The sequence below is a fragment of the Polistes canadensis genome, unplaced genomic scaffold (assembly GCF_001313835.1).
Source record: "Polistes canadensis isolate GaletaPanama2010 unplaced genomic scaffold, ASM131383v1 scaffold_228, whole genome shotgun sequence".
Lineage (NCBI taxonomy): Eukaryota > Metazoa > Arthropoda > Insecta > Hymenoptera > Vespidae > Polistes > Polistes canadensis.
The window spans coordinates 43,193-69,880 of NW_014569775.1; the positions used below are offsets into that span (position 1 = coordinate 43,193).

At 28.0% G+C, this 26,688-nt stretch overlaps 4 protein-coding genes across 5 annotated transcripts; 2 read left to right on the forward strand and 2 right to left on the reverse strand.

The window, feature by feature from the left end:
* Nucleotides 1-8: 8 nt before the first annotated feature.
* Nucleotides 9-9,984, forward strand: LOC106790292. Its single transcript, XM_014755076.1, has 4 exons — nucleotides 9-149; nucleotides 2,954-3,132; nucleotides 8,214-8,455; nucleotides 8,559-9,984. Exons 2-4 carry the CDS (start codon nucleotides 3,050-3,052, stop codon nucleotides 9,134-9,136), a joined length of 903 nt encoding a protein of 300 aa, XP_014610562.1. The 5' UTR covers nucleotides 9-149; nucleotides 2,954-3,049; the 3' UTR covers nucleotides 9,137-9,984.
* A 694-nt stretch (nucleotides 9,985-10,678) lies between these two features.
* Nucleotides 10,679-12,907, reverse strand: LOC106790295. The gene is made up of 3 exons (XM_014755081.1): nucleotides 12,660-12,907; nucleotides 11,658-12,000; nucleotides 10,679-10,986 (listed from the first exon to the last, which is right to left on the reverse strand). Exons 1-3 carry the CDS (start codon nucleotides 12,726-12,728, stop codon nucleotides 10,832-10,834), a joined length of 567 nt encoding a protein of 188 aa, XP_014610567.1. The 5' UTR covers nucleotides 12,729-12,907; the 3' UTR covers nucleotides 10,679-10,831.
* Nucleotides 12,908-13,861: 954 nt separating this feature from the next.
* On the forward strand, nucleotides 13,862-16,134 carry LOC106790287 (UPF0562 protein C7orf55). 2 transcript variants are annotated; one of them, XM_014755065.1, is made up of 4 exons: nucleotides 13,862-14,192; nucleotides 14,294-14,325; nucleotides 15,206-15,540; nucleotides 15,821-16,134. In XM_014755065.1, the coding sequence occupies exons 1-3, from the start codon at nucleotides 14,065-14,067 to the stop codon at nucleotides 15,526-15,528; spliced, it is 483 nt and encodes a 160-aa protein (XP_014610551.1). In that variant the 5' UTR covers nucleotides 13,862-14,064; the 3' UTR covers nucleotides 15,529-15,540; nucleotides 15,821-16,134. The 2 variants fall into 2 exon arrangements, with proteins under 2 accessions (XP_014610551.1, XP_014610552.1); XM_014755066.1 differs by lacking the exon at nucleotides 15,821-16,134 and having other exon boundaries at nucleotides 13,881-13,936; nucleotides 14,153-14,192; nucleotides 15,206-15,707.
* Nucleotides 15,978-24,206, reverse strand: LOC106790286 (short/branched chain specific acyl-CoA dehydrogenase, mitochondrial). The gene is made up of 9 exons (XM_014755064.1): nucleotides 24,058-24,206; nucleotides 23,006-23,120; nucleotides 19,931-20,031; nucleotides 18,936-19,142; nucleotides 18,542-18,712; nucleotides 17,326-17,451; nucleotides 17,071-17,253; nucleotides 16,412-16,547; nucleotides 15,978-16,323 (listed from the first exon to the last, which is right to left on the reverse strand). Exons 1-9 carry the CDS (start codon nucleotides 24,082-24,084, stop codon nucleotides 16,148-16,150), a joined length of 1,242 nt encoding a protein of 413 aa, XP_014610550.1. The 5' UTR covers nucleotides 24,085-24,206; the 3' UTR covers nucleotides 15,978-16,147.
* Nucleotides 24,207-26,688: the final 2,482 nt, after the last annotated feature.

The following is a 26,688-nucleotide window of genomic DNA, read 5'->3' on the forward strand; positions in this document are numbered from 1 at the left end:
CCATCTAGCATTTATCACATTACATTACTCATCGAAATATTCATGATACTTCGGCTATAAATTGACCACAAATATTTTAGAAGACGCGACGGATTATTACAGTTATGAGTATAATGGTTCAACTTTTTAATCTTTGTCTACAAAACTTGGTAAGTTATTGATTAAAAATAATTATTTTATATTTTCTATTATATTTATTTCTCTTCCATTTTAATATGTATTGCTGTGTACATAGTTGCTTAGCCAGTGGTATGAAACCTACATAAACATGCTTATAAAATGGCGCGTTCTATATGACATTGTAACAGATTAATCAAATTGTTACATTTATCGAACAATTTGCATTTTATATATTTTATGTAGCCTATATTATTTTAATGATTTTATTTTGTTGTTTATCAAATGGCTTAAACTGCTTTACATATTACTTTAGTATTTTTGTGTATATATATACACATACACACACACACACACACACAGTAATAATAATAATAGTAATAATAAAAATAATGATAATAGTAAATTGGATTAAAAGTTTATGAGTGAAGTGTGTAACGGGAAGAAACGAGAAGTATGACGACAAACACATGTCGCACATATAACATGTGATTAAATGCTACTGCATGGATGTTGATAAATACATGCACCTAGCCTCAAACAAAAGATATTAAAGTAATAAAAGGCATACAAATGTATTTTCTTACATTACAACATACTTTGTCCAGAATATTTAAATTTTAAGAAATAATTTTTTTTATTTTCATATATATCACCGTTAAAGTGTATAATTTAGTTAATTCATGAAAAATCTTGGCATTTTTTAATTAAGCATTTTAAAGAAAGTATGTAAAAAGAATTTTATTATACACTTATTGTTAAATTAGTTATTTTATGAGATAACGAGGTCTCAAAAGAGACGAGAAATTAAAGTATTAAATTGAAATTTGATCCATTTTTAGTCACCTTTTCTTTTTACAATAATGCTTGTTGTTATCCATTCTTATTTCTTCCTGTACTTTGAAAACAAATGTTTAGTTAGGCGTACTGCTCTATCGGATCTAATTTACGGATCAAATTCTAATTTTATATTTTAACTATCCTCCTCTAGAGAATTCTTATATTACTTACTTCGTACTTTAATAGGTCAGTATATTTTTTTTATGAATAGCTGGTTGTTTCATAAATTAACGGATTTTACATTTTAACGGTAACAATTTTCTTTCAATTTTTTTCTATTAAATTTTAGTAAAAAAGATTTTTCCCTCTTAAATATAATGTTTGAAAAATAGTTCGAAATCAAAAAGCCTATACAGTAGAGCATTGATTATCTGAATTAATTGAAAGACAAAATCATTTCGTTAATCCGATTTTTGAATAATCAGTCTGAAGAATTGAATTTCTTATTATGTCATAAATCGATTAAAAATTAAACAAATTTGTAATCTGAATGATTTATAAATAAACGAATACACAGAGAGTTAATAATAAGAAAAGTGCAATATCAAAAATTAGATGTTCTTAGAATTATTGCCAAATTGTAAGTTCCCTCCAACATAATCATTTGTACAGCATTTATTTTATTTTGACTTTTTGCCCATTCCAAGGCTATAATCAAAACATTTTCAGATTCGCTTTGTGTTGAAATGCTACTATATTCCGTCATATTTTCATTTATACTGACATTTGTATTATCATTTGTCCCAAACAAAAGTGGAATAATATCATCGTCATTCATAATTTCAAAACCTGGATTATTTTTATCTATGTTCATCCATTCTTAAAAATACAATTAAAATATCTAATTTATAATTTAATTTCAACATCAAATTTTTTCTTTTAATACTTATTGAATAAATGAAATCTATATGTATGAAAGCAATAAATTCAGACAAGATTAAATGGAGTTATTATATGTCATCTAATAGTATTGTTTAACATTAGATTTTTCATCATATTACTATATTTTTTTATTAATTTTAAGAAAACTAATGGTGCTCATTTCGATAATCCAATGACATTTTTTATTATGGAATTGTTTTTATTCTCATCGTATAAATGAAAATTCAAAAAAGATAATAAACTTAGGTATTTAAAACAACTGGAATTCGTGTCCCATAACATAAACATTATTGAATATATAGCTGAGGTATATAAACACATATTTAATTCTATACTCAAATAAACAATCATTCTGATTACTAATGTGTTCAGATAATCGACGCTGCACTGTACTAATTTACATAGATTACAATATTATATTTAAAAGCGTAAGTTAATAATCATCTGTAATCTTGTATTGTTTTTATTGTTGGTTATATTGTCAAGACGTCATGCATTGAATCATTCACAGGTCAAAACAATTAACTTTACTTTTAGAATTATTTAAAACTTTATTATCAAACCACTTGATCAGAATTTAACACATTTTGCATTTAAAATAAATTTCTTTAGTAATTAGGCTTGACACTACTAAATAAGAATAATATTTATGGTCCTTTAATAATAAATGAAACAACAATGATACAACAATTTTTTTTTTATTTTTTCTACTCTTTCTTTTGTGGAGTTTATCAATTTAGTATACGAGTGACTTATTTGTAATTCTTCTATCACATCTGTACAGGTTTGAACATTCTAGATTGTTTAAATTTTGTTTATTATGACATTTACAACAACTTTTCTACTTTAAATTTACATGAAGAAACTATAGCGAACAATTATCTGTTTTTTCTATTTAAAAGCAAATATTGTTAATGTCAAGATAAATAAAATATAATCAATCTAACATTCTCAAATCTGTACAACTGTAACAAGAGGAAACTGACAAATATTAATGCTTGAGAATTTGACAATACAACTAACGCATAAAAAAAGATTATAACATTGATAGGTAATTATGAACTTACTTTCGTACTTAAAAAAATGCTAATTACATTTTATCATTTTGTTACAGAAGGATCATATAGGAGGTTTAGAAATTTGAATAGAAATCTATCGAACTATTTGAAGACTGATTATAGACAGATAAAAGGACATACGCTGCAGAAAAATGGGTTCATCAAGACAACAAGATCGATCTTTAAATGCAGGTATATCTCTTCCACGATGGATTAAAGGAAAAGTAGACAACAGGTTAGTAAAAAGAATAATTATCAAATGTTAAGAATCTGTTATTATATAATTATATATTAAATAAACATTTATTATATATATAGGTAAAATCACGAGAAGTAAGACATCTGACTATCTCTTGTTGACAAAAAATTTCAAAGTAAAAAGTTGCATTGTCGCAGAAGGAAAATATAATGGTTATGCAATTTCCTCTTTTGAAGTTTTTTCATACAATTGTTAATAAATGAGATATTCAGGTGATATGTTTCTCGTGACGCTCCCTTTATATGTTGCTGGTAATACTGGTGTTTGAGGTTTTTTCGTACATATGTTATAAATATATTCTATGCTCAAAAATAAAACAAAAATGTTCTATAAACATTTAAAGCTTTATTCAAAAGTTATAACATAAATTTTATTACTGTCTAAATGTGTTGCTCAAAAATGATATTTGGCGGTTCTGTATATGTTGTTTACTTTCTTGGAGCGATTTAATGTATTCTTCTCTGAACAATAGTTTGTCCGCATATCGACCGGCCGTCGATTAATCGACGTTTTGTTCTCAACGCATATCGACCGGCAGTCGATTAATCGACTTTTGCTCCACAGCGCTTACCGATCGGTTGTCGATTAATCGACTTTTGATCTTTCTGTTAGATTTGGTTAGGTCAGACTGGCAAGTAGCAAGCAACAAACATTTCGCATTCTTTATTCAGATAATCGGTGCTTTTCTCTAAGCTTTAGCTCTTAAAAATGAATGAAAAGGATAGCGTCGGTGAGTTTTATATAGACGACCTGTCAGATTTTCTTGACTGCCGTTCAGCAAGTAGTACTGATGACGAAAGTGATAGCAATAGTATAGCGATTCGAAAACAACGTCCTGTATCGCTAATATACAGTGATTCAGAAGACGAGGGCATAACTGATAACATTGAAGACAACAATGGTACATGGTCAACGAACGACAAGAATATAATTTTGGAACCTTTCGAAGGCAGCTCTGGCGTAAAAATTATGCCAAATTCCTCTGAAAGCGTAATAGATATTGTGAATTTATTCATTGGAAGTGACCTGATTGAGCACTTCGTGAGGGAGTCTAATAGGTATCATTATCAAATTGTGGAAAAATATAGAAATACATCAAAAACGAAAAAATGGAAAGACGTCACGGTGACTGAAATGAAGAAATTTTTGGGCCTGATCGTTCTCATGGTACAAGTAAAAAAGGACGTACTCAACGATTATTGGTCTACAGACCCATCTATAGAAACGCCGTTCTTCTCGAAGGTTATGAGCAGAAACAGATTTTTACAAATAATGCAAAGCTGGCATTTTTGTAACAATAACGATATTTCTCCCAATTCGCATAAGCTGGTGAAGGTCCAGCCTGTCATCGATTATTTCAAGGAAAAATTTAACAACGTATATAAACCAGATCAACAATTGTTTCTAGATGAATGTTTAATTCCGTGGAGAGATAGACTGTCAATCAAAACGTATAATCCCGCAAAAATCACAAAATACGGAATACTGATCAGAGTGCTGTTTGAAGCTCGTACAGGATACGTATCCAACTTTTGTGTGTATGCCGCTGATGGAAAAAAATTAGAAGAGACTGTATTATCGATCATTGAACCGTATAAGAACATGTGGCACCATATATATCAAGATAATTATTATAATAGTGTAAACATGGCTAAAATTTTTTTAAAAAATAAATTGCGAGTGTGCGGGACGATTCAAAAGAACAGAGGTCTTCCTCAAATACTTCAAACTGCCAAACTTTCAAGAGGCCAACATCAATTTYTTAGAAATGRCCATATTTTATTACAAGTATGGAATAATGGCAAAAGGAACGTACACATGATCTCGACAATACATTCTGCACAAATGGCGGAATCTAGAAACAGAAGCAGGACATCAGATTGCCCCATACAGAAGCCTATTTCAATAATAGATTATAATAAATATATGAAGGGCGTAGATCATGCAGATCAATATCTGTCCTATTACTCCATTTTTAGGAAAACAAAAAAATGGACGAAACGTGTCGTAATGTTCTTCATCAACTGTGCACTTTTTAATTCCTTTAAAGTATATACAACTCTGAACGGACAGAAGATTACATATAAAAATTTTCTGCACAAAGCGGCACTTTCATTGATAGAAGACTGCGAAACTGAAGAACAAGATAAGGATCTACCTAATTCCGAACCCACAAGAACCACATCCCRATTTGATCATCCCGGAAGACTGGCAAATTTCGGAAAGCATAAACTGGTAAATATAGTGACCAGCGGTCGATGTAAAAAACCCCTACGACAATGCARAGTTTGTGCAAGTAAAMAAAAACTAAGCAGAACAGGTTTCGTTTGTAAATACTGCAACGTCCCACTACACAAAGGTGACTGTTTCGAGCGGTATCATAGTTTAAAAAAATATTAAACAACTTCTTTTTTCGACAAACATTGTTATATGGATTATGATATATTTTATGTAAATAATAAACTGTTAGTAAAGTGTTAAATACTATATATGTCTTAAACAATAACAATAGTTGAATATTTACATTTATTTTGTATAGAGTAAAAAAAGAAAAGAAAAAAATAGTAGAAAAAAGCCTTTTAAGTGTTTGTAAAGTTTTTTTTTTTTGTTGACAATAGAGGTTTTGAACCTGGGTACCTGCTATTTACTTGTCTTATGCTTTCTCATTGCGTTATGCAGCATTGGTTAATAGTAAGTTTTCATTAAGGCATATACCTCACATGTTTAATTATTCTAAATTGAAAGTATAAATAACGTCCTTTTTTACAAAGTCCATTAGATCAAAAACTCTGGTAAAACTTATTTATATTTGCTGTAAATTCACCACATAGAAGAAGATCAAGATCAGTGACGAGTCAACTGTGACCTCTCCTTGTGAAATAGTTACTCTTTATGTCACATGGTAAAAGATATTAGGGATGTGTTTGTGTGTGTGCACAAATTAATAGATTGTATATAATTAATAGATATTAATAGCTTGGTTTGCTACAGCAATTAAGTACATTTCCCAAATAGAAAAGTATTTCATGGGTAGTTATCTCTTTTCCTATATTATATTGCAATTAAAACCTATTCCTTAAGACCTTAAGTCTTAATAGTCTTTACTAAACAAAATTAAAGTAGTGTATTTCATCACTTCCGAACAAAAACTGAAATGCAAATGAAAAATTCTTCATTTGAGACGAGCATCGAAAATCACGTATCTTACCAGGTGACATTAGAAACGTTATTAATGAGAGTATTTTATATATTTTTCCCGTTTTTTTTTTGTTTTTTTTGGTATTGCATAAAAGGCCTACGGAAATATGTGAAATATTCATTGTTTTATACTACGTCCAAAAATGCTAAGAATTCTATATATTGTTTAAGTATTCTATACATTGCTGATAACATATATATATATATAATCTGTTATGATCAGTAATCCTCTGCCTTTAATGCATTCGAATACAAATGCGAATGTAAATGCAATAAAAGCAAAGTAGTACTGATTACAATATTTACGATATTTTAGAAGATATATCTTTTAAGTCTCTAAAGTTTAAACATTTATAAGCTATGGAAATTAAATTGATGTAGAAACAAAAAATAATCAGAGATGAGTTTTAATTGTTAAAAGTATTTTTTTTGTACACTTATTTTATGTTTATGGTTTGCAATATACATACTACATTTTCGACTCGAGAGATATATTTTACAAAAGAAATAAATGAAGAATGGTACTTTTTAAAAATACATGTAGAATAATTATAGGCAAATTTAGTCTAAATCAATACTTTGGTTCGGTACGGTACATATTAACTAAAAATTTAATATAAAAGTTTAATATGTACATTTTTAGTATAATTCGATATAAAACAATATAATAAATAGAATTTAATATGTTTTAAGAATTTTATATATACTTTGATTCTTTTAGCATTGTCAAAAATATATCTAGTGGTATATATACAAATCTTGGCCCGTGTAGTAGGTATCTATTACATGATCTTATATTTTTAGACATTTAATTCTAATAGATAATATATCATATCTTCTTAGAATTGCTATTACAATTCTCTTATTTAATTTATAAGTTTTTTTTTTATATAATAAACTTATTAAAGATTATAAGTTCAATGTACTGCATTTTTATTGATATTTTTAATATTTTTGAATGTATCCTTTAACATTTACAGTTTGTTTATGCATAATATTATATTTGGTTTAATTTTTCAATTATACTAAACACAGGTTTACATTACAAATAAATCTATAAATCAATATACAAAAGTAAATAACGATAAAAGGAAATGATGAAAAAATATCACATTAGCGCTTATAATGCAGTTTTCTATTCACTTTTATCTTAGTAGTAAATTATAAGCACATTAATTATTTTTATATGACGAATGATCTATACGCATACTAATTTTCATGCGCGTATCGTATATGCGCACATGCACGTGCGTATGTATGATTGTGTGACTATTTGATTCACATACAAACGACTGCCAAGATATCGAGGACACAGCATAAACTACAGTAGTAGCGTATAACTCGAAGAAACTCTTTCATTAATTAGATTTAGGATCTTCTAGTTTATCATTTAATAGTTTCGGTTCTTTTAAATATTTATCTCTATTTGGTTTTTCATTTCAAATTAATCTTTATATTGATTTCCAATATGATTTGAAAAATTTTTAATTAGATCTCCAGAATACACCAATAATTCTTTAGATTAAAATAAACATATATGGTAATAATTTTATTTATGCAGTCCACATTTACACAGATTCACTTTAACGTGCTCTAACTATCAGAGTCAATGTGTCACCCTGATGCGTTATGTGAAAATATAAATTCAGGAATTTCCCAGTGTAATTTGTTTCGTAATCATAGAAACTTATGTTTATATTCCAGTAGGAGTTAAATATATATTTGAGAACGTGGAATGGATCTTTATTTTAAACGACTTTTAATAGTTCATTTACACAATTTCCATTTACGCATTGTTTTTGTGGAACCAATTACCTATATAATGGATTGTACATATATTTTTTCTTTCTATTTTGTAGGTTTGACTTTGACGAAGGTACATTCAGTCCACCATCTCATGACGAAGGTTTCTTCTGCATTCAATATCCAAAATCACAAATTTCTACTAACACCACTTATAATGAAAGTACAATTACCGCCTCTGCAAATCAAATTGTATCCACTAAGCAAACCCATTCGCAGTTCAAAGAAGTGAAAAATATTGATTTTAGTCAGCATCCGCTACCTTGTCAACCATTTATACCGAATGCACTCAATAAAAGTAAGCTTTCAAATTAAAAATTTTATTATTATTATTATTATTATTTTTATTATTAATTATTCAATATTTTTTAATATATAAATATAAAATTGTTAATAAACAGTAAGCAAAACATTAACTGGAAACGTAAAACCAGCTAAATCTCAAGGAACTGATGATGGATTTCATGGTGAACCAGCTCTTTGTGGAAAATCTATTGTTCATGTAGCTAACCAAATGATGTCTACTAAGTTTAACAAACCACAATCTTCTGTGACATCGGTCGAAGAAGAAATAAATCTAAATAAAGGAAGTAAATCTTTACCAGCTACACCATTGGCTTCACCGTTAACCACTCCAGATAGTTCACCAAAAGCACGCAGAAAAGTTCATTCAAATCGATATTTTACTGGTGCCTTTATTCCTGACCGAGATAAATATCAAGGCAGCTGGATATTAGCTAGTATATTAGGTCAATCACGAGAAATTCTAACCTCAAGAATAGAGGAAGAAGAGGACAGTGGCATAGATCTTGCTCCGCCTAAAACATTAAACAGAAAAAAATCTATCTCCTCGCAAAATCTTACATATATTGGGAAAGATGAAAAAACGCCAGGGAAATCATCATCCCAAACAAATAATTTACAAGCAAGACCATCGGAATTAAGAGAAATGAATTTTTGGTCTCCTACATCTATGTAAACTTGAATTTTACCCAGAATCTTTTTTTGATTACACATTTATATACTAATCGATTATATATAACAATCATTTTTCCAACAAATAAAAATTTCTCTCTTTGCGGATTGATATTATTGTAAAGACAATTTGCTATAGAAACAATGCTAATTATGACCTTCAAATAACAATTCACAGTATTTGATTAACAGTATGTTGCAATATTTGATTCAATTATTATTGATATTTTCTAACGTATATTCATAATATCATTCTTTATTGGTTGCACAAAATATTTATCAATCAATCAATATTATTAAAATATCATGTGAAATAATATTGTCTCTTTTTACTCCTATTAGAAATATATTTCCTATACAATGCTTAGAATTTATTAAGTAATGGGTAAATATATTATAGGATACATTTTTATTTTAACCCTTTCATTATATGCAGTAAAGTACAATGTCGTTGACAATTCAATCATAAATGTATACAATATCATAGAATATAACATCTAGTATTTAGTCGTATATTATACAAACGATTCATTTCTTTATCAAGTTGTGTGAAATCAATATAAAATAAATTATAGAAAATATGAATATACGTCAAAAGAACGTTGATTGCTATAAAGATATCAAAATATGTTACGTTCATCTATAATTCCTAACTCATTGTCAGTCTGAATTTTATTGGCTGATTAATTAGTCATTTTTAGTAAGGAAAGGGTTAATGACCACATAGAACCAAGTAGCTATATTTTACTTATTCTTATACACAATTTAATTTATTTACTTTATAAGAAACTAAGTAATTATATATATATATATTTGACTGGAAACTTAGACCAATAAAGAAAGGTAAAATTATTTTACTATTATTTTGATTTTTATTATTATCATCATCAATATTATTACCATATCTACTTATATAATATTATTTATGAATTCCATTTTTTTAAATCGTTGTTTCTTATATACAGAGTCTCCTAAAAATCACTTTTCTGAAGTGAGAAATTTACAATTTTTTTAACAGATATTTGAAATGATGGCATCATAGATCCATATTTCTTTAAATACACTAACTGGAAATTCATATATTAAAATGATAAATAGTGAATTGTTATTCTATTAATAAGTCTATATTGATTTTTTGTTTTACTTTTCTTTTCTCAGGATTATTTTCTCGGGATATTTTCTTTTTTGGGGACTCTTCTCTTTGAAGTTTTGATATTATAAGTCATTATAGAAGTTTACGTTGATCTATAAAATGTATTTCTTTGAATATATATTAAAGAAAGAGGTAAGTATTATCATTTGTTTAATTTTAAACATAATATTTTTTTTTGTAAATTTGACGTTTTTAAGCATTAATAACACGTAGAATGTTTAAGGAAATATAAAATACAGTATATTATACTATTTAAATATGTTTGATGATACGAGAATTCTATAAAAAAATTAATGTTGAATAACTTTTGTATTAAAGGATAAAGTAATTTTCAAGGATGGTAAAAGTGATCTAAGAAGTCAGCAGTTATGCTACAAGTGCTGTTTGGATGTAAATGGATAAACTCATTGCTTGGCATCTCAACCTTTTATATTTATTTTTCGTTGGAGTGTTACATTCTGTGACATGTACGTATAAGTATTAAGTTGTTGATGCGATCGAAATTGAAAGTCGACCAGCTTGCTTAAGGTTGGTGTGCCGATATCTTTAGAGAACCTTGATTGCTCCCAAACCATTAAGAGCCAAACCATTGAGACCAAGAGGTGCACCTAGGCCAGTAGCTAAGGCAGGTCCAGCAAGAGCAGTGGTCAATCCAGGAGCCAATAGACCAGGTGCAGCGATGGCAGCAGTAGTAACAGGCCCTGTTTATTGTTGTGGTTGAGAAGAAATGAAAAATGCAAAAAATAACTTCGATTAATCATTGTTAAAAGGATGGAAGGAAGGCAGGAAGGAAAGAAGGAAGTTGAAATTATGCGTTTTATAAAATAGTGCAAATATTTGCCAACAAAAAAAAAAAAAGAAAAAAGAAAAAACAAAGAAATATGTCAATTGTTGCAAGCAAAGACCGAACGGCTTAAAAGCGTCTCGAAGTGTAACGATTGTCATTCATTTTAGCGTCTAGCCGTCTATAGCGCCTAGGAAGCAGATCGGTAAATGCGTAATTCTTATTGATACTATTACACGAAAAAAAAAGATCAAGATTTAGCGTGAGAAGAGAAAGGAATGATAGGAAAAAGTGTTATTATTTTCGTGGATTGCGATGGGTGTCATCATCCCGTCATATTTATAAGTATTATTTCCGCGAAAAAATATGAAACCCGTTCCTTCATCAAGAAGTGTTGTAAATACGTGATGCCCAATCACGAGGGAATGATTTTTTTTCTGTTTGCATGCTTAAAATATTAAACGGAACGAAATTAGAACAAACGTATTATTTAGATAGAAAGAAAGTTTCGAGCAAACAAAAGTATCAAAAAGAAAAATCAGAAAGAAAGAGAGCGTGATCATCGTATTCTGCCTTGCGGTTAGATACCTGCAAGAGCAGTATTTGTCACTGCAAGCGCGGGCGCGGGCGCGACGGCAGCCGTCACAATTCCAGGATTGTTAACGCGTACGTCCGCTTTCCTGACGCTACTGAACGGCGTATCGACGCTCTTCGAGTACGCCGAGATAGCAGCTAAATTACCGATACCCCGAATAATATTGGAAGAGGAGGTCGCAATTGTTGGTACGACCGCAGCAGTGGACAGCGGAGATAAAGATAGAGCTCCAGCTGGTTGAACCGCGAGTGCTGCAGGTGCGGTCGCTGCTAGCAAACCGCCCCCGATAACTCCAGCATTGGCGACGGCCATCAGGCATCCACAGATTACCAAGAACTGAAAAATGCATACAATCGTTTGATTATTATCCTTAGAAAATTTTGCTGAAACGAGGCACCTCCAATTCATAGAAGTAGACATTTGTGATTGATCAAAAGATTTTTGGATAGCTTATAGGGCACTTACACGATACGGTTTTTTGGCCGTATATTCATCTTCTCTTCAATCTTTTTATATCGATAAGATAATTAGACAATTAAACAATGAAACAATTGAATTATCTAAATCCCGCTATTGTAATATATGTACTATTATTCTTGGCAAAATCTAATGTCGCGTGAACATTTACCGTAGAAGACGGTAAAATAACTGATTCAAGAAAAACAGCAATTCGATATCATGTGACAGAGAGCTGTTTAGTTGCTCGTAAAGTCAAAGCTCCGAATTCAAGTTACTGATTCAGAATACTCAACGGTTCAACTTTATTTCACAAATTTTGATCTATTTAACGATTAGCTGATAATATACTTATCAGTTAACGTTAACATATTCATTAACAAGACATGCTTTTCTGATCATTATTATACATATAAAATATTAAATTGTAATGTAAAGGGAAAAGAAAAAATAAGATCTATTTTTATAGGATATATAAGAATTTTTATGATGTTTATGCTATTTCGATTGATCTTGTTATATATTTGAATTAGGCTTACCCTAAACATGATGTCGGTTGGTAGGTAGAGTTCTTTACTCTTCAAGAACAGGAGAGGAATTGAATGCATATTGTGAAGCTGACAGTCTATTTATATGAGAGTTCCTGCAAACCTGTCTAATACAGTTCGTATATTTTTTACCCGAAAACTCGCGGTGTCGTATATCTTAAGATAGTGAGGATATATTCGTATTATCTAGTTATTGCATCATATAGTATAGAGACCAGTTATACCACCAACCACATTATCGGTCAATTTTATAAGGATGCTGTTACAAAGGATGTTATTTAAAAAAAAAAAACATTTTATTTGTTCAATACGCCGCTACACCATCTTTCTTTGCACTCATTCATCTTTTAAGTTAACTAGTGATAACTATCTCTGTAATTTTCATTTCTCATCTTCATGAATTTTACTGACAAGTATATATATATATATATATATATAGTCAATTTTATTATTTTAATAAATATTATATTTATTTTTGTTGTTGATTTAACGTTAATGCTTTGTAAATTACGCAATCGATATAGTTTCAACCGATGTAATATTTCAGAACAGGTATATGCATTCACAATTGTCTGATGCAAGCATGTCTCAAGTTGCAGTTGATCCATTTCTTTACCGTGGCACACGTTATAACATTACAGCTAGGTGTGTAGTTATTGCAATCAGTGTAACAGAATTGAAATCAACTATTTTTAATATAGGATAACGATAAGAATAAATAGAAAATTCAACGTACGTAAAAATGAATTAACATAAAGAAGTGAATACAGATCTAAACAATATAAAAACGTTTATATTTTAATTCTTTCTTAAGAAAATAAATAAATCAACTGACGTAATTTATATATTATAAATTAAAGTTACTTTTAGTATTTGAATTTCTATAATTTAAAATAGTTTCAATCGGATACTTTTTTCAAATATAATCATTTCTTTCAATAATTTATATTTACTTATTTAATTTCTACATTTTATTTCTGGATAATTTATAATTAAGACTTTAATTAAGACTACAGATACTTTTAATTGGTAGGGATAATAATATAATAATATCTTTTTTTAATTGAATTAATATTTTTCTCTCTCTCTCTCTTTTCTTTTAATTATGAGTTTAATAGGATTTAAAAAGAATTAGTATCCAAATATAATAGTTTCATATACCGTCAGAGAGCGTTACGAGTTCTATAAATATCTATCCTATTGTTTGTATGAAGTGCTACACAATATACCATATAAGGTATCTTTTAGAAAAAGTTGGGTTAAATACAGTTAAGTGATATTTTTCATTGTTATAAACAATAGGTAAATACAATTTTAGCAATTCAAAAATTCGATAACAAACGTCCAAAGTTTGTACCATAATTAATTTAATATAATAGACGTTTTAAATTATAATATGTCTAACGAGGAATTTATATTAGTAAATCGACGCAAGAAACGTAAAAAATTCGTACAAGTTGTTAAAGAACAATTATCTCTTACAGAATTCAACGAAATTGAATTTGAAAAAGATATAATAAGACGGTAAGGTGCTATCATTTCCAATAAGTTTTTTTTTTTAATCATATTTAATGTTTAATGGTTAACCTCACTTTTACGTTGATCTTTTTAATGTAATTTTGCAGAAAAGTAATTGATGCAGCACTCAAGCTAAGAGGTAGTGAATTTGAAACACACGTTTTACATAATGTTTCAAATGCTTTAAAAATTTTAAATGCCAATCAAATATTTGAGATAATCTGTTATGGTTTAGGACGGTTTTCTCAGCATAAGTCTTCTATGTATCAATTAGCTTTTGTAATGTTATTAGAAAGAAATTATAAATGTCAAGTATCATTTTATGATCCTGCATTTCTTCCTAAAGAGATTGAAATTCTAAAAGAATTTAATTTTAATTTGATAGAAAGCAACGAAGAATGCAAACGTACCATTAGCAACAACGTTACATTTATTTATATGCCACATTGCCCAAGACAATTGATAAATAATTTTTTGTATTCCAATTGGAGCGAAAATTTGTGTAACTGCGTTCTACTGACCAATAGTTTCTCAGATATAGTAGAACAAAGTTTAAAATGGCATTTGATGACATTTGCTAACTATATTTTACGTATTTATCCATATATGACAGAAATTAAGTTAGAAAATGATTTTGAACACATAGAAGTATTTTATGCTACTAGTATTCATATTTTTTCTAAACAAAGATTAAACGAAATATCAGCAGATTTTTGGCTTGACAAAGAAAATCCTCATTATCCTAGCAAATATATTGAATTTGTTCCTGCAGATAAAACAAATAGACCATGTTAAATTTTATCCAATTTTGTAACTTTTGTTAATTCTTTTTTCAAATACTGTACCATAACATGTACTAATATTTTGATATGTATGATTGATATTATATTTTGATATAACATTAATATAAAAGTAATTATTTCTAAGAAAATGTTCAGAGTATTTCTGTATTTAACAGTAAGAAATAATAAAACAAAGAAATAATTTATTTCACCTTAACATTTTCTTTATCTTTGTAGGACGTGCAAATACAATGAATTCCAATGTCAAGATAATTCGTGCTTTAGCACAAGAATTACGTCATATTTCCTTAAGTGAGAAAATAAAAGATAATATTACAATGCAATATATTTTGGAACAAGCACGTTCTCATAAGGAAACTTCAGAAGTTCTATGCAAAGCTCAAAAAGAATTGAAGAACTTAGCTGAAACTTATCTTTGTTACTTGACATCGCAAAAGAAGTACAAGGAAATTAAAATGCAGTATTCCGGTAAAGGAGAAAGAAGTATTAAGGATACGGCAGATCTTGTTGGTTTTAAATTACCACACGATCCAAAATAAAGATATAAATTGGTAAAAAGTAAAATCAAAGTATCTACGTAGCGTTTGTATAAAGATTTTTATCATTTTATGTTGATTTAAAAGAAAAGTACTTCAGAATGAAAAATATATGTTGAATAAGTACATGTAAATTTGAAAATTATGGTAAAAAATGCGAATATATTAATATTTTTCATCAATGGCCTTGCCTCATTGAAAAAACTAGTTCCTGTATGATCACTAAAGTTAAGCAATATTGGGTATGGTTAATACTTGGATAGGTAATTGCTTTAGAACACTATGTTGATTCCAGAAAGACAATAAGACGGCCTCTGTGAAAAGGTAGTAGACTGTGTTGAGAAGATTTTAAAGAAAAGTTCCTCAAAACTCGTAAAAGAGAGAATAATAACGAAAATATTAAGAGTTTTCAATGTTGCTTTCTAAGAAGAAAGATGGTTTTGTAAAATATATAGATATATACAATTTATTAAAATAGTAATGTATATTAAAAAATGTAGTACAAAAATTCTAATTAGTATATGAAAATAGAAAAGTACATTCACTTATTGTTAATATGTGATTAATGATTGATTTTATTTGTGAATTAAGTACAGAATTTGAATGCAATTTTATTTAATATTTATGAATATTCCTTGCGAATACATTTGGCGATCGTTGAGAGTTGCATATTACTGGTACCTTCATAAATAGTTCCAATCTTGCAATCTCTAAAATACTTTTCTTGAGGAAAGTCTGTAGTGAAACCAACACCTCCCATAAAATCTATGCATTTTGCTGTTACACGTAAAGCTGTTTCTGTAAGTAACAATTTAAACGAGTTAGACAATTCCTACTCTGATAAATAATAGATTTTCAATTGTATTTAAACAAATGAAAAACAAACCAGAAGCGACTAGTTTCGCCATTGCTGCCTCTTTCATAATACTTTTTTTGGCATCTACTAATCTGGCTGCATTGTAAACAAGCAATCTGGCACTTTCCAATTCAGTTACAACTTGAGCAATTTGATGCTGCATAGACTAAAAAATTGAATGAATATTATTAATTATAATAATTTGATTAAACAAAGTCATGATAATACAATAAAGTCACGCGGTTCACGTATTATACGTAGTACGAATTAACGTTATAAGAATTCGCGTTTTATGAACATTTTTCTGGTTTAATACGATTTTATTTTTTTTTTTATTTTTCATTAGATAATTAACAATAACTTCACGAGAATATTTGTATTAGATATAAATATTGATAATAATTATCTTTTCCGTAAATTATTTTTGATAACATTATATTCAAAAATAGAAATAAATAGAAAAGAAAAATAAACAATTATGAAACAAAACAAATTGCCAGCGGGGAAGATAACGATGCAATGCTCAAAGCAAATTTAATCTTTAAATGCAATAAATTTTTACATTTGATTGTATAGCACAGGATTGGTGTTATATGAGAACAGTAATCGCAATATTTTCGGCGTGTTATAGGAACTCACGTTATACGGAAGTATATTGTTTTATTTTTATCTGCATCTTGAAATCTTACCTGAAATGAAAATATATCCTTGCCAAATTGTTTTCGTTCCAGAGTATAGGGTATAGTTGCATCTAAGCAACCCTGTGCAATACCGATCATTTGAGCTCCAATACCGATACGTCCTTCATTTAAAAATCCTGCTGCATATTTGTAACCATGTCCAAATTTTCCTAATATGTTACTTTCAGGAACCTAGACAATCGTTGTTGAAGATATAATACCATTTGATCATATATTGTATGTAAACAATTTTTTCTTACTTACTCGAACATTTTCAAAATGTATCATACAAGTTCCCGATGCTTTGATTCCTAATTTTTCTTCAGGTTTCCCAACAGTTACTCCAGGTGTATTCCTCTCCACGAGAAATGTGGTAATACCTCGATAACTCTACGATTTACGATCAAAAATAGTATATTAATAGAAGAAAATAATATAATAATTGATATGCAATATATAGAACATAAGAATGAAAGGTCTATATATGTTAACATTTAATGCTTAAGATTAATCACAGATATTGAAATTATATCGTAATAATAACAAATAGAAAATTAAATTTCTTATATGTGTTCGTATCTGTATCTACATACATGGTGGTCCAAATTTCATATTACAAATGAGGTCAGGGAAATTCTATTACACAAAAAAAAATGAAAATCAAGAATAACGAAATTACATGAAAGGTTTTATTTACGAGAAAAATGTATTTGAAAATTAGTCGAGAGTATGCGTGAGTTATATGACAGCACTTAGATAGCTTCCAACCATTTAGCGCAATGTTCCAATCTTGGTAGCAGCCACCTTGTCGCCTAACGAATCATTTAAGTATCGAACACCGAGGTCCTACTTTCAAAAAAAAATAAACCAGACGAGTTTCATGCCTTTATCGCATTTCTTATTCTTTGGTTGCATACACACACATACTACGATGCGGTTCTCGAATCTTCACCTACAAATACTATTCTCGCATTGGCGATGGATCATTCTCTGTCGGAATCTTGACCTATAAAGACACCTGTACATTTCACTTATTATTTAACCATCCACCAAGACACGCAACATAACTAATGTATTTAATTAATAACTCGTAATATTGAAGATTTCTTTACAGACCGCCTCTGTTACTGTTTTTGCATGAGATATAATGCCAGACACTGTTTATTATCAAAATATTAACTATCAATTTCTCTATCGAGCACAAATAACACGATGCGATACACTAACGAGGAATAGAAAGATAATTGTATTTAATTTGCAATATCAGTTATTTGTTAAGTGCACGTGTACTCGATTGATTTTTAAATAGATTTTTCTCCTAAATGATACCATTCCACGAAATTGAAATATTCTTCATTTTCGTCTTTTCCGAGCTATAGAATCTTTCTGATTTCATTTTTAACGTGAATTTCAGATCACCCTATACAATAATTAAATCATACAACTAACACTTTTATGTAAAATTATTATTTTTACTTACTGCTGAAGTATCAGCGTTTGCAAAAACTAAAAATAATCCTGCGATGTCCGAATTTGAGATCCACATTTTCGTACCATTAATTACATAATCATTTCCATCTTTCTTTGCTTCGGTTTTCAAAGAAAAAGCATCGGATCCTGCACTCGGTTCCGTAAGACAAAAACTGCCTGCCTAAATATTAAAATTATACTTTAGAATTTATTTATTAAACTTGTTATCTTTTTTATTTTTTCAATGAAAATATTAAATCATATTATAATCATAAATGTAATTGTTTAGAGAGCTCATTTTTTGTATACAAATTTGGATTTACGACCGATTCAAAATAAATGGCTCATGTACGAGATGAGTATAACAAAGATCAATATTACAATGAATTATATCGCTTACTTACGTAATTCTGAGCTAACTTGGTCAAATATTTCTGCTTCTGTTCTTCGGATGCTACTTTAATAATCAATGAATTGACCAGCGTATTATGAATGTCAACAAGAGCAGCAACAGAACCATCAACTTTAGCAATTTCTTCTATAGCTAGAATCGTCGTCATAAAGTTGCCTCCTGTTCCCCCATATTCTTCTGGAACTTCCATTCCCATTAACTACGGATGATATACAGCAAAATAAATAATATCAATATTCAATTAGAATAGAAAATAGATAAAACATTATTAACTCGTTCGGTACGGAGGAATTGGTCACGGTAATACATTGTACCAATGACTTTCATGGCATTTAACGTGTTTAAAAATATTTCTAAAATGTTTATACTGCTTTTTTGTAACCTAAACCAATCTTCGGTCGAAAGCCATTTTTGATGGAATTTTATTTTGCGAATCAAACAGAAAGATGGACAAAACAGGCTTGACGCTTAACATTTTAAACTCTTATCTATTTCTTCACAGTACATTAATTAGAGTAAATAACACATTGTAGATATAAATAATTTTTTCTAATATCACAAGATTTAAATAAATAATAAAATTAATAGTGTAACATAATAAATAACAAAACTAATAGTTTAACTTTATAATAGGGGCGACGGTAATTCCCGGAAAATGTTTCATGGCTGTCATTTTTCAAAAACCATAAGATATTGTAATAATTACTTTTGACAAATTTAGAATCAAGATAACAAAAATTGTTTCAAAAAAAAAAAAAATGACTTGTTTTTTTTCACGTCGAATGAAGAAAGAAAAATGTAAGTTCCTTTTTAAAAAGGAAGCAAAATCGACCATGAAATGATTTTTAAAACTTCTATTAAATAAAAGACAATAACTATCCAAATACATTTTCTTATCGCCTTAAATAAATTGGCTTGTTAACAAAAAAATTATCCAAGAAGAGATAACACTTAAACATAAATATTATTGATATAATATTAACTTACGCCATTTTCAAAAAGTTTTTTCAACACGTTCTCATCTATACGTCCTTCTTTTTCCATTTTCCGTACAAGCGGAGCTATATCTTCCTTGGCCAACTTAGAAACTATGAAAGATAACGACGAAGTAGAATAAACAATGTTGTAAAAGATACAAAGACCAGTTGCACTATCTCGTTCTATGATTTTATTAATTATTATAACACCGAGGGTGTTCGAAATAAAGCATTACAAATTATTATCTCGAAAATTTTGCATTTTTTAACAAAATTCTTTATATAGTAATTATCTGATTTCAAAAGGGTAATATTATGGTGTGAATTATTTTTTATTGTTAATCGAAGCTTCTGATATCACTTTAAGGTCAACTTTATTTGTTTAAATAGAAATCTTTATTTTTTCTATAACGGCAATATGTTATACGTTAAAAAAAAAAAAATGAACAAATAACTTTCGTCTGAAATATTTTTATATTTATTTTAAATGTTTGCAGTTTATTAACCAAATATTTGTTCACTTTTGAATTTAACAAAATAACTGACATCTTTTAATGACAAATATAAAAGATAAAACACATGTTTATTTGGAATTAATAATTTTCTTATTTATTACTATCTATTTTTTCTTATGCGAATGTGCACGCAGACACTTGCGTGTACGTTTGTGTAAACGTCATGAATAAGCACATGAATAAACACATTTAAGAAATTTACAAACGACTGATTATTGTAACTATTTCTTGAGAAATTTCAATATTTTTTTTATTGTAAACGTTAAAGTACGTTTCTTCTGAAACCATAAGATATTGTATTAAGTACATTCGACAAATTTAGAATCAAGATAAAAAAAATTGTTTCAAAAAGAAAGTTGTTTTTTCACGTCGAATGAAGAAAAAAAAAGTGCAAAATTGATCTTGAAATGATTTGTAAAACTTCTATTAAATAAAAGAAAAAGAAATACCCCTTTATATAATTTAACATTTTCTCTTTGATATTAAATAATATTCGTTTGATAAAATTCGTCTCCAAAAATGTGTTTGTGCTCGAGAAATGAATTGTTTTTGTATTTTGAACACCCGGTATAGTATTTGTTATTATTCTTTGAAAAATAATTGCGTATGCATAAATAAGTAAGTAATCAATGGCCTAGTCATGTTGGATTACTAAATTCTATCAGTTCATCACAAAAGTCAAGCAACGTTAAGCACATTTAAAAAAATGGATGGGTGACACGTTGGCAAAAAACAAAAATTGTATCTTGTTGACTCGAGAGAAAAAGATATGACCTTTCTGGGAATGTGTCGAATGGATAGATGTGAGATGGTATTTTTTTCGTAGAAAAAACTCGCGACTCGTGTAAAAGAGAGAGTAAAAAAACATATATATATATATGTATATACAAGGTGCCCAGTTTTTTTTCCATACAAACGTTCCCGATGTATTCTGTAAACAAAAATGAGACAAAAATGCCATACGATAAACAACATATGCTCTTAATTAAAAAGTTATAATCAATAATACGAAATGATTAAATACTAATGTGTTTCTTCAGAAGTTAAAACAACAAATTTGTTATGTATTTACCGAAATGAAAGATAATGAATATGAAATTAATAATGCAACAGAGATTCTATTTTGCGTAGATGTCAGTTCTGCATTCATAATAACGCGGATATAGCATTATGAAATAAAATTATAAGTGATTTTAACTCGTCTGATATGAGATTAACCAACTACATTATAGTTAATTATCATTTTATATTTTTGTTAACGACTTTTTAATAAAGCATTTAAGAGCATTATATTTATATGACATTTTTATCTTATTTTATCTTTGTAGAATATGTTAGTAACATTTGATGGAAAAAACAAAAAACTGGGACACCCTATATATAGAAGAAAAATTGTTCTTTCGTGACAGCCGAAGTAGCTAAAAAAGAAAACGTAGCAATAAAATGATAGGTTTTCTTGCATACATAATGGATTCGCTCAGAAGCCAACGTGATTAACTCTGTGTTTTTTAATATATTCACAGATTTATGTAAATTTTAATAGAAAAAATAATATCTTTTTATTAATTATTAAATTTCTATCTTTTTTTTTTTTTTTTACCTGTCAAAAGTTGAAAGTCCTAAAGTGTTTAAGATGCTTACCATTATCCCAATAAATACTTACGTTTTTATTCGTACATCTTGTGCATATTTTGTTTTGTTGCAGAGCCTATCCTTTGATAAAGACTTTATATAGTTTTCTGATCAAATTAAAAACTCCAAAAATATAAAAAAAAACCAATGCATTAAAAGAAACATGAATTTTCTTAATTTTGGTTTTCTGAACTTAACAGCATTGGCTTCTTAACAACTCAATTGGAAATTGTAACATTCATTTCTGATATCATGCATCAACGTTTTGGATTTACAAAGAGTACCGTAACAATATATAAATAACATAAACGGCAATATTAACACTATCGTTTCTTACAAAAATAATGGTTTTGTCCGTGGACGGAATTGTTAATACAAAACCTATCTAATTCCAATTAAAATGATTGGTCATAGTAAAACGGATTTTCTTATTATTTTTTTCCCCTTTGTTTTTTCTTTTGAAATATATATGTATATATATAAACATGTATAATATTATATTATGTTTTTATAATGTGAGATAATTATAAATGAAATAATGATAAGACATTGTAAAAAACTTTGTAAGTTGTGCAATAAATAATATCTTAAACAATATCTTGTTTATTTTAAATTCACATTAAATAAAAACTGAAATATATAATATAAAATAAAATAAAAATTAAATTATTTAAAATAACAAAACTAGTAAAAATTATGTTCCTTATATAATATATTTTATCAATAACCACTCACTTTGATTGTTTTTACAGAAGTAGGTATAGTTTTCGATATAGTTTTAGTATTAATCACGATACGCTGTTCGTATCTCAGGGTGAATTTTTTGATAACGTTTATGAATGTCCTTCGCATCTGATTGTAAGCGCCTATTCTTCGAGGGTGCATATATGAGACGTTCAGAGCAAAAAGGTTAAAAAGAACGAAGATTGAATACTTACCAGTATCTTTCATCATAAGTTCATCGTCTGTAAATTGGGTCAGAGGTCCAGGACTGTAACAACGTTGTGAAACGAATGCTTGTATATATCTCTTTTTGATTAACTTGCGAGGTATCTGTAAAAACATATTCAATCTCGATATTGAAATATAATATAATGTATAATGAAAGATACTCGATAACGTTTATTCTTAATCGCAGATTATAAATAAGATTGAATAATTTGAAATGTTATATTAAAAGAAAAAAAAAAAAAAGTAAACAAAACATAATTCAACGTATATACAGGATTTCCCGAAAGTTGCTTTACCGAGGAAAAATAAAGATATAATAAATATATAAAGTATGAGAATAAGCGTCAAACGTTTATCTCCGATTGTTTTTTCAATTAATAATAATTTTATTCAAATACTGATAATGAAATATTTTCAATATTTAACGTAAAAATCTGAATAAATATATTCAGAATATTGATTTGTTTGGCTTATTGCCATTTATTTTTCATATTTAAGATTACTATTCTATCAATTTAAATTAGAAACAATTATTACCCGTTAGGAGATCATTTTCTTTTCTTTTTGTTAGATTCTCTATTTCTTGTTTTTTATTGTGTTATACATTATTATCTAATATGAATACTGATAACGAAATTCCATCGAGAAAACAATGTCCAATAATTCAAATAAAACTTAATAAAACATGACAAGTATTTATTTATCATTTATATTTTCATTCGTATTTAACATTAATTTTCTAGCGATTTAAAAAAAAAGAACCTTGCCATTTGTTGGGAAATAATTTCCTTTTTTTTTTTTTTTTTATTATTATTATTGTTCTTTTTTTTTTATAGATTCCTCTATTCCATGTTCAAAATTTGTGTATAAAATTAAATGCATTGTTAAAAGACTGTATATAATTAAAGAACTACGTACACGTTACCAGAAACATAACAGATGGAATAAATTGTGTTAAAACTATATCAAATTATGTAGAATAAAATAAAAATTAATCTACAAATAGAGATTGGCGATAAAAATATTTGTATTCACGTACTTGACAGAGAATTGATCCAAAGTTCATGTTTATTAAACGCGGTTATTCAAATACACCAATGTCAACTTGTTAGATTATTAATTCTCTTTTAGGTTTCCTCTGTTGATTGTCGATGCTTTGAAAGCTACGTTAATACTGAACCTAATAGTCGAACATAGCGTATCCCCTCTCGGAAACAAGATGATTAAGATTCATGACAGTGAAACAGGTTCTTATATAATAAGAAAATAAAAACTATAGAAATACGTATGCAGCCCTATTTATTTATCCGTCCCATAACTTTTTGTTTTCAATTTAAGATAAAAATCGTATAGATGTTTATATATAAATTAATTTATTTATTAATAATATATTTATATATATAATACAAATACACCAAAATCAATTTGTTTAATTTTCTTATCACCGATAACACAGATATTTATGCATGATCAATGGTTTTTTAAATTAGTATATTTTGATACTTATTATCAAAGCTTATGTATTCTGTATTATTAATGGCTTCTAATCTTATATCTCCAATGTAGACATTATCAACATTAAGAATACTCCTAGGTTAAATGATAAATGAAATAACTTTTACAAATTGCACTTTTTTTTTGTTAATATTTCCTTAACGTTACAAAATATTCTGTGATTAGGTTATCACTTTTATCCACGTTATCGTCATTTAACAAAATTCTTTATTCGTCGAAATCCGAACGTTCCTTTTGTGTGTGTTACTTATTTTTTCTACTAACATCATATGTTTTCAATGCTTCGACATTTGTAGAATGGATATTTGTTGAAAAAAATAATACGCTAATTAATACGCTAATAAATAATACGCTATTATTGGTGTTATTATTTTTTCTTCAAATAAACATTTGTCATTTATAATACTAGAAAAATATTTCACAAGTTTTATACTGTGATCCTTTCACCTATAATTATAAAATTATATTATTACGCCAAATTTTACGTCATTTTTATTTTTGTCTGTTTATACTTTTGCAATGAAAAAAAAAGCATCCTTTAGAGACAATGTAATAAAAATGTTCATTCCTCTTTCAATTGGTTATATCACATTCAGTTAATTTTTCTTTTATATTCATTAAATAAGTTTAGAAGAGTATAGATATTATAAATTTGTTAATTAATCAAATTCGGGTATAGGAAGGAAATATTATATATATATTTCTCAGAAAAGAAAAAAGATATAATTATACATAATAATTAGGCGTAGAAATGAATTCGGTATCATTTTTCTTAACTTTAGATTAAGATTTAATTACAAATACCAGGTAGGGAATTAAGTTTTGAAATATTTACCTTTCTATGATCTTTTACTACATATTGAGTAACTTATAAACTTCATCCCTGTAAAATGACGGTAATTTGCTGGCCGTGAAATCTTCTAGTCATTACTCGGACCTTTTTAACCGACTTGAAGCATTCCCCAGATAAATAGTATTGTAAGGCTCTAAAAAGATAGTAGTCCGATGGGACCAGGTCCAGAGAGTAAACTGCATATGGGAGAAATTCCCATCACAAGGTATAAATGGTGTTCCGCGTGCCTAAAGCAACGTGTAACGGAGCGTTGTCATATTGCAAAGTAAACTCCTCTTGTTCCGTGGTCGATAAACGACCGATTGATTTCCTTCCAATTCAGTTGGAAATCAAGTTGTTGGTAATAATCTACAGTTATCGTTTGACCAAGTAGAAGCAACTCGTTATTAAATGATACCTCGAAAATCCCACACCGTACAGAAAGCAAATCTTTTTTCTACTTTTAAATTGTTATCACACTTTTTGCACAATCTATAAATTAGAGAGTTTCTTATTACAATTTCGCACAAACCATGTGAATAATTTCAACAACCGATTTTTCATTTGAAATACGTAAAGCATTCATTCAGTGACGCAAGTGATTTATCACGGAATGGCACATCACGGGTAGTAAGAAATTCAAATTTTAAAACGAAACGCACCGAATTAACTTCTACATTTAATAATTATTCTGCATAATTTTATAAAACTCGTCAAAATAATCAGCAATTTGGTAACGTATGCAAGAAATTTTATGCAAAAATGTAAAAATATATATCTCGTATATTATCTCATGGTATCTCAAAATTAATAATTTTTGAACTATTGTATATAAATGAGAATGAAAAAATATATGTATCACCACAAAAACATTTCCTGATTATAAATCAATACGAAATGGAGTGTTTATAATCAATAATAAAATGTTTTAAATTTATATTATTTAATCATATTCGTAAATGAAACTTGTTACGATATTAAAATACATTTTTTTGAACATTTATTTAAATATTATGTGGAAAAATTGTACAACCAAAAATAGCGTGCATGTTATCATTAATTTTGTGTGTACTGTAATTTAAGAAATGATTAATCATGTTAAAAATTTCAAGGCACTGAAAAACTATGTCAATAGTAGAAAAAATGAATGACAGACTAGAAAAATATTCGAATTTCGATAAACAAATACTTTTTGAAAATAAAGACATCGCGGAAAAAAAAATTTTATATAGAGATAATAAAAAGAATATTTTTTAATTTGAATGAAAAAAATCATTTTTATCATTATTAAATCATTTATCAAAAATTATTATTTTTTTAAAG

Coding starts and splice junctions, on each gene's coding strand:
- LOC106790292 (XM_014755076.1), top strand. CDS start 3,050: ATGGGTTCATCAAGACAACAAGATCGATCTTTAAATGCAGGTATATCT. Junction 3,133..8,213: donor AAAGGAAAAGTAGACAACAG/GTTAGTAAAAAG, acceptor TCTATTTTGTAG/GTTTGACTTTGACGAAGGTA. Junction 8,456..8,558: donor ACCGAATGCACTCAATAAAA/GTAAGCTTTCAA, acceptor GTTAATAAACAG/TAAGCAAAACATTAACTGGA.
- LOC106790295 (XM_014755081.1), bottom strand. CDS start 12,728: ATGCATTCAATTCCTCTCCTGTTCTTGAAGAGTAAAGAACTCTACCTA. Junction 12,001..12,659: donor CAACCGACATCATGTTTAGG/GTAAGCCTAATT, acceptor TGCATTTTTCAG/TTCTTGGTAATCTGTGGATG. Junction 10,987..11,657: donor GACAAATACTGCTCTTGCAG/GTATCTAACCGC, acceptor AACAATAAACAG/GGCCTGTTACTACTGCTGCC.
- LOC106790287 (XM_014755065.1), top strand. CDS start 14,065: ATGTCTAACGAGGAATTTATATTAGTAAATCGACGCAAGAAACGTAAA. Junction 14,193..14,293: donor GAAAAAGATATAATAAGACG/GTAAGGTGCTAT, acceptor GTAATTTTGCAG/AAAAGTAATTGATGCAGCAC. Junction 14,326..15,205: donor TGCAGCACTCAAGCTAAGAG/GTAGTGAATTTG, acceptor TTATCTTTGTAG/GACGTGCAAATACAATGAAT.
- LOC106790286 (XM_014755064.1), bottom strand. CDS start 24,084: ATGAACTTTGGATCAATTCTCTGTCAA. Junction 23,121..24,057: donor TTGGATCAATTCTCTGTCAA/GTACGTGAATAC, acceptor ATGTTTTTACAG/ATACCTCGCAAGTTAATCAA. Junction 19,143..19,930: donor AAAAACTTTTTGAAAATGGC/GTAAGTTAATAT, acceptor TATCATCCGTAG/TTAATGGGAATGGAAGTTCC.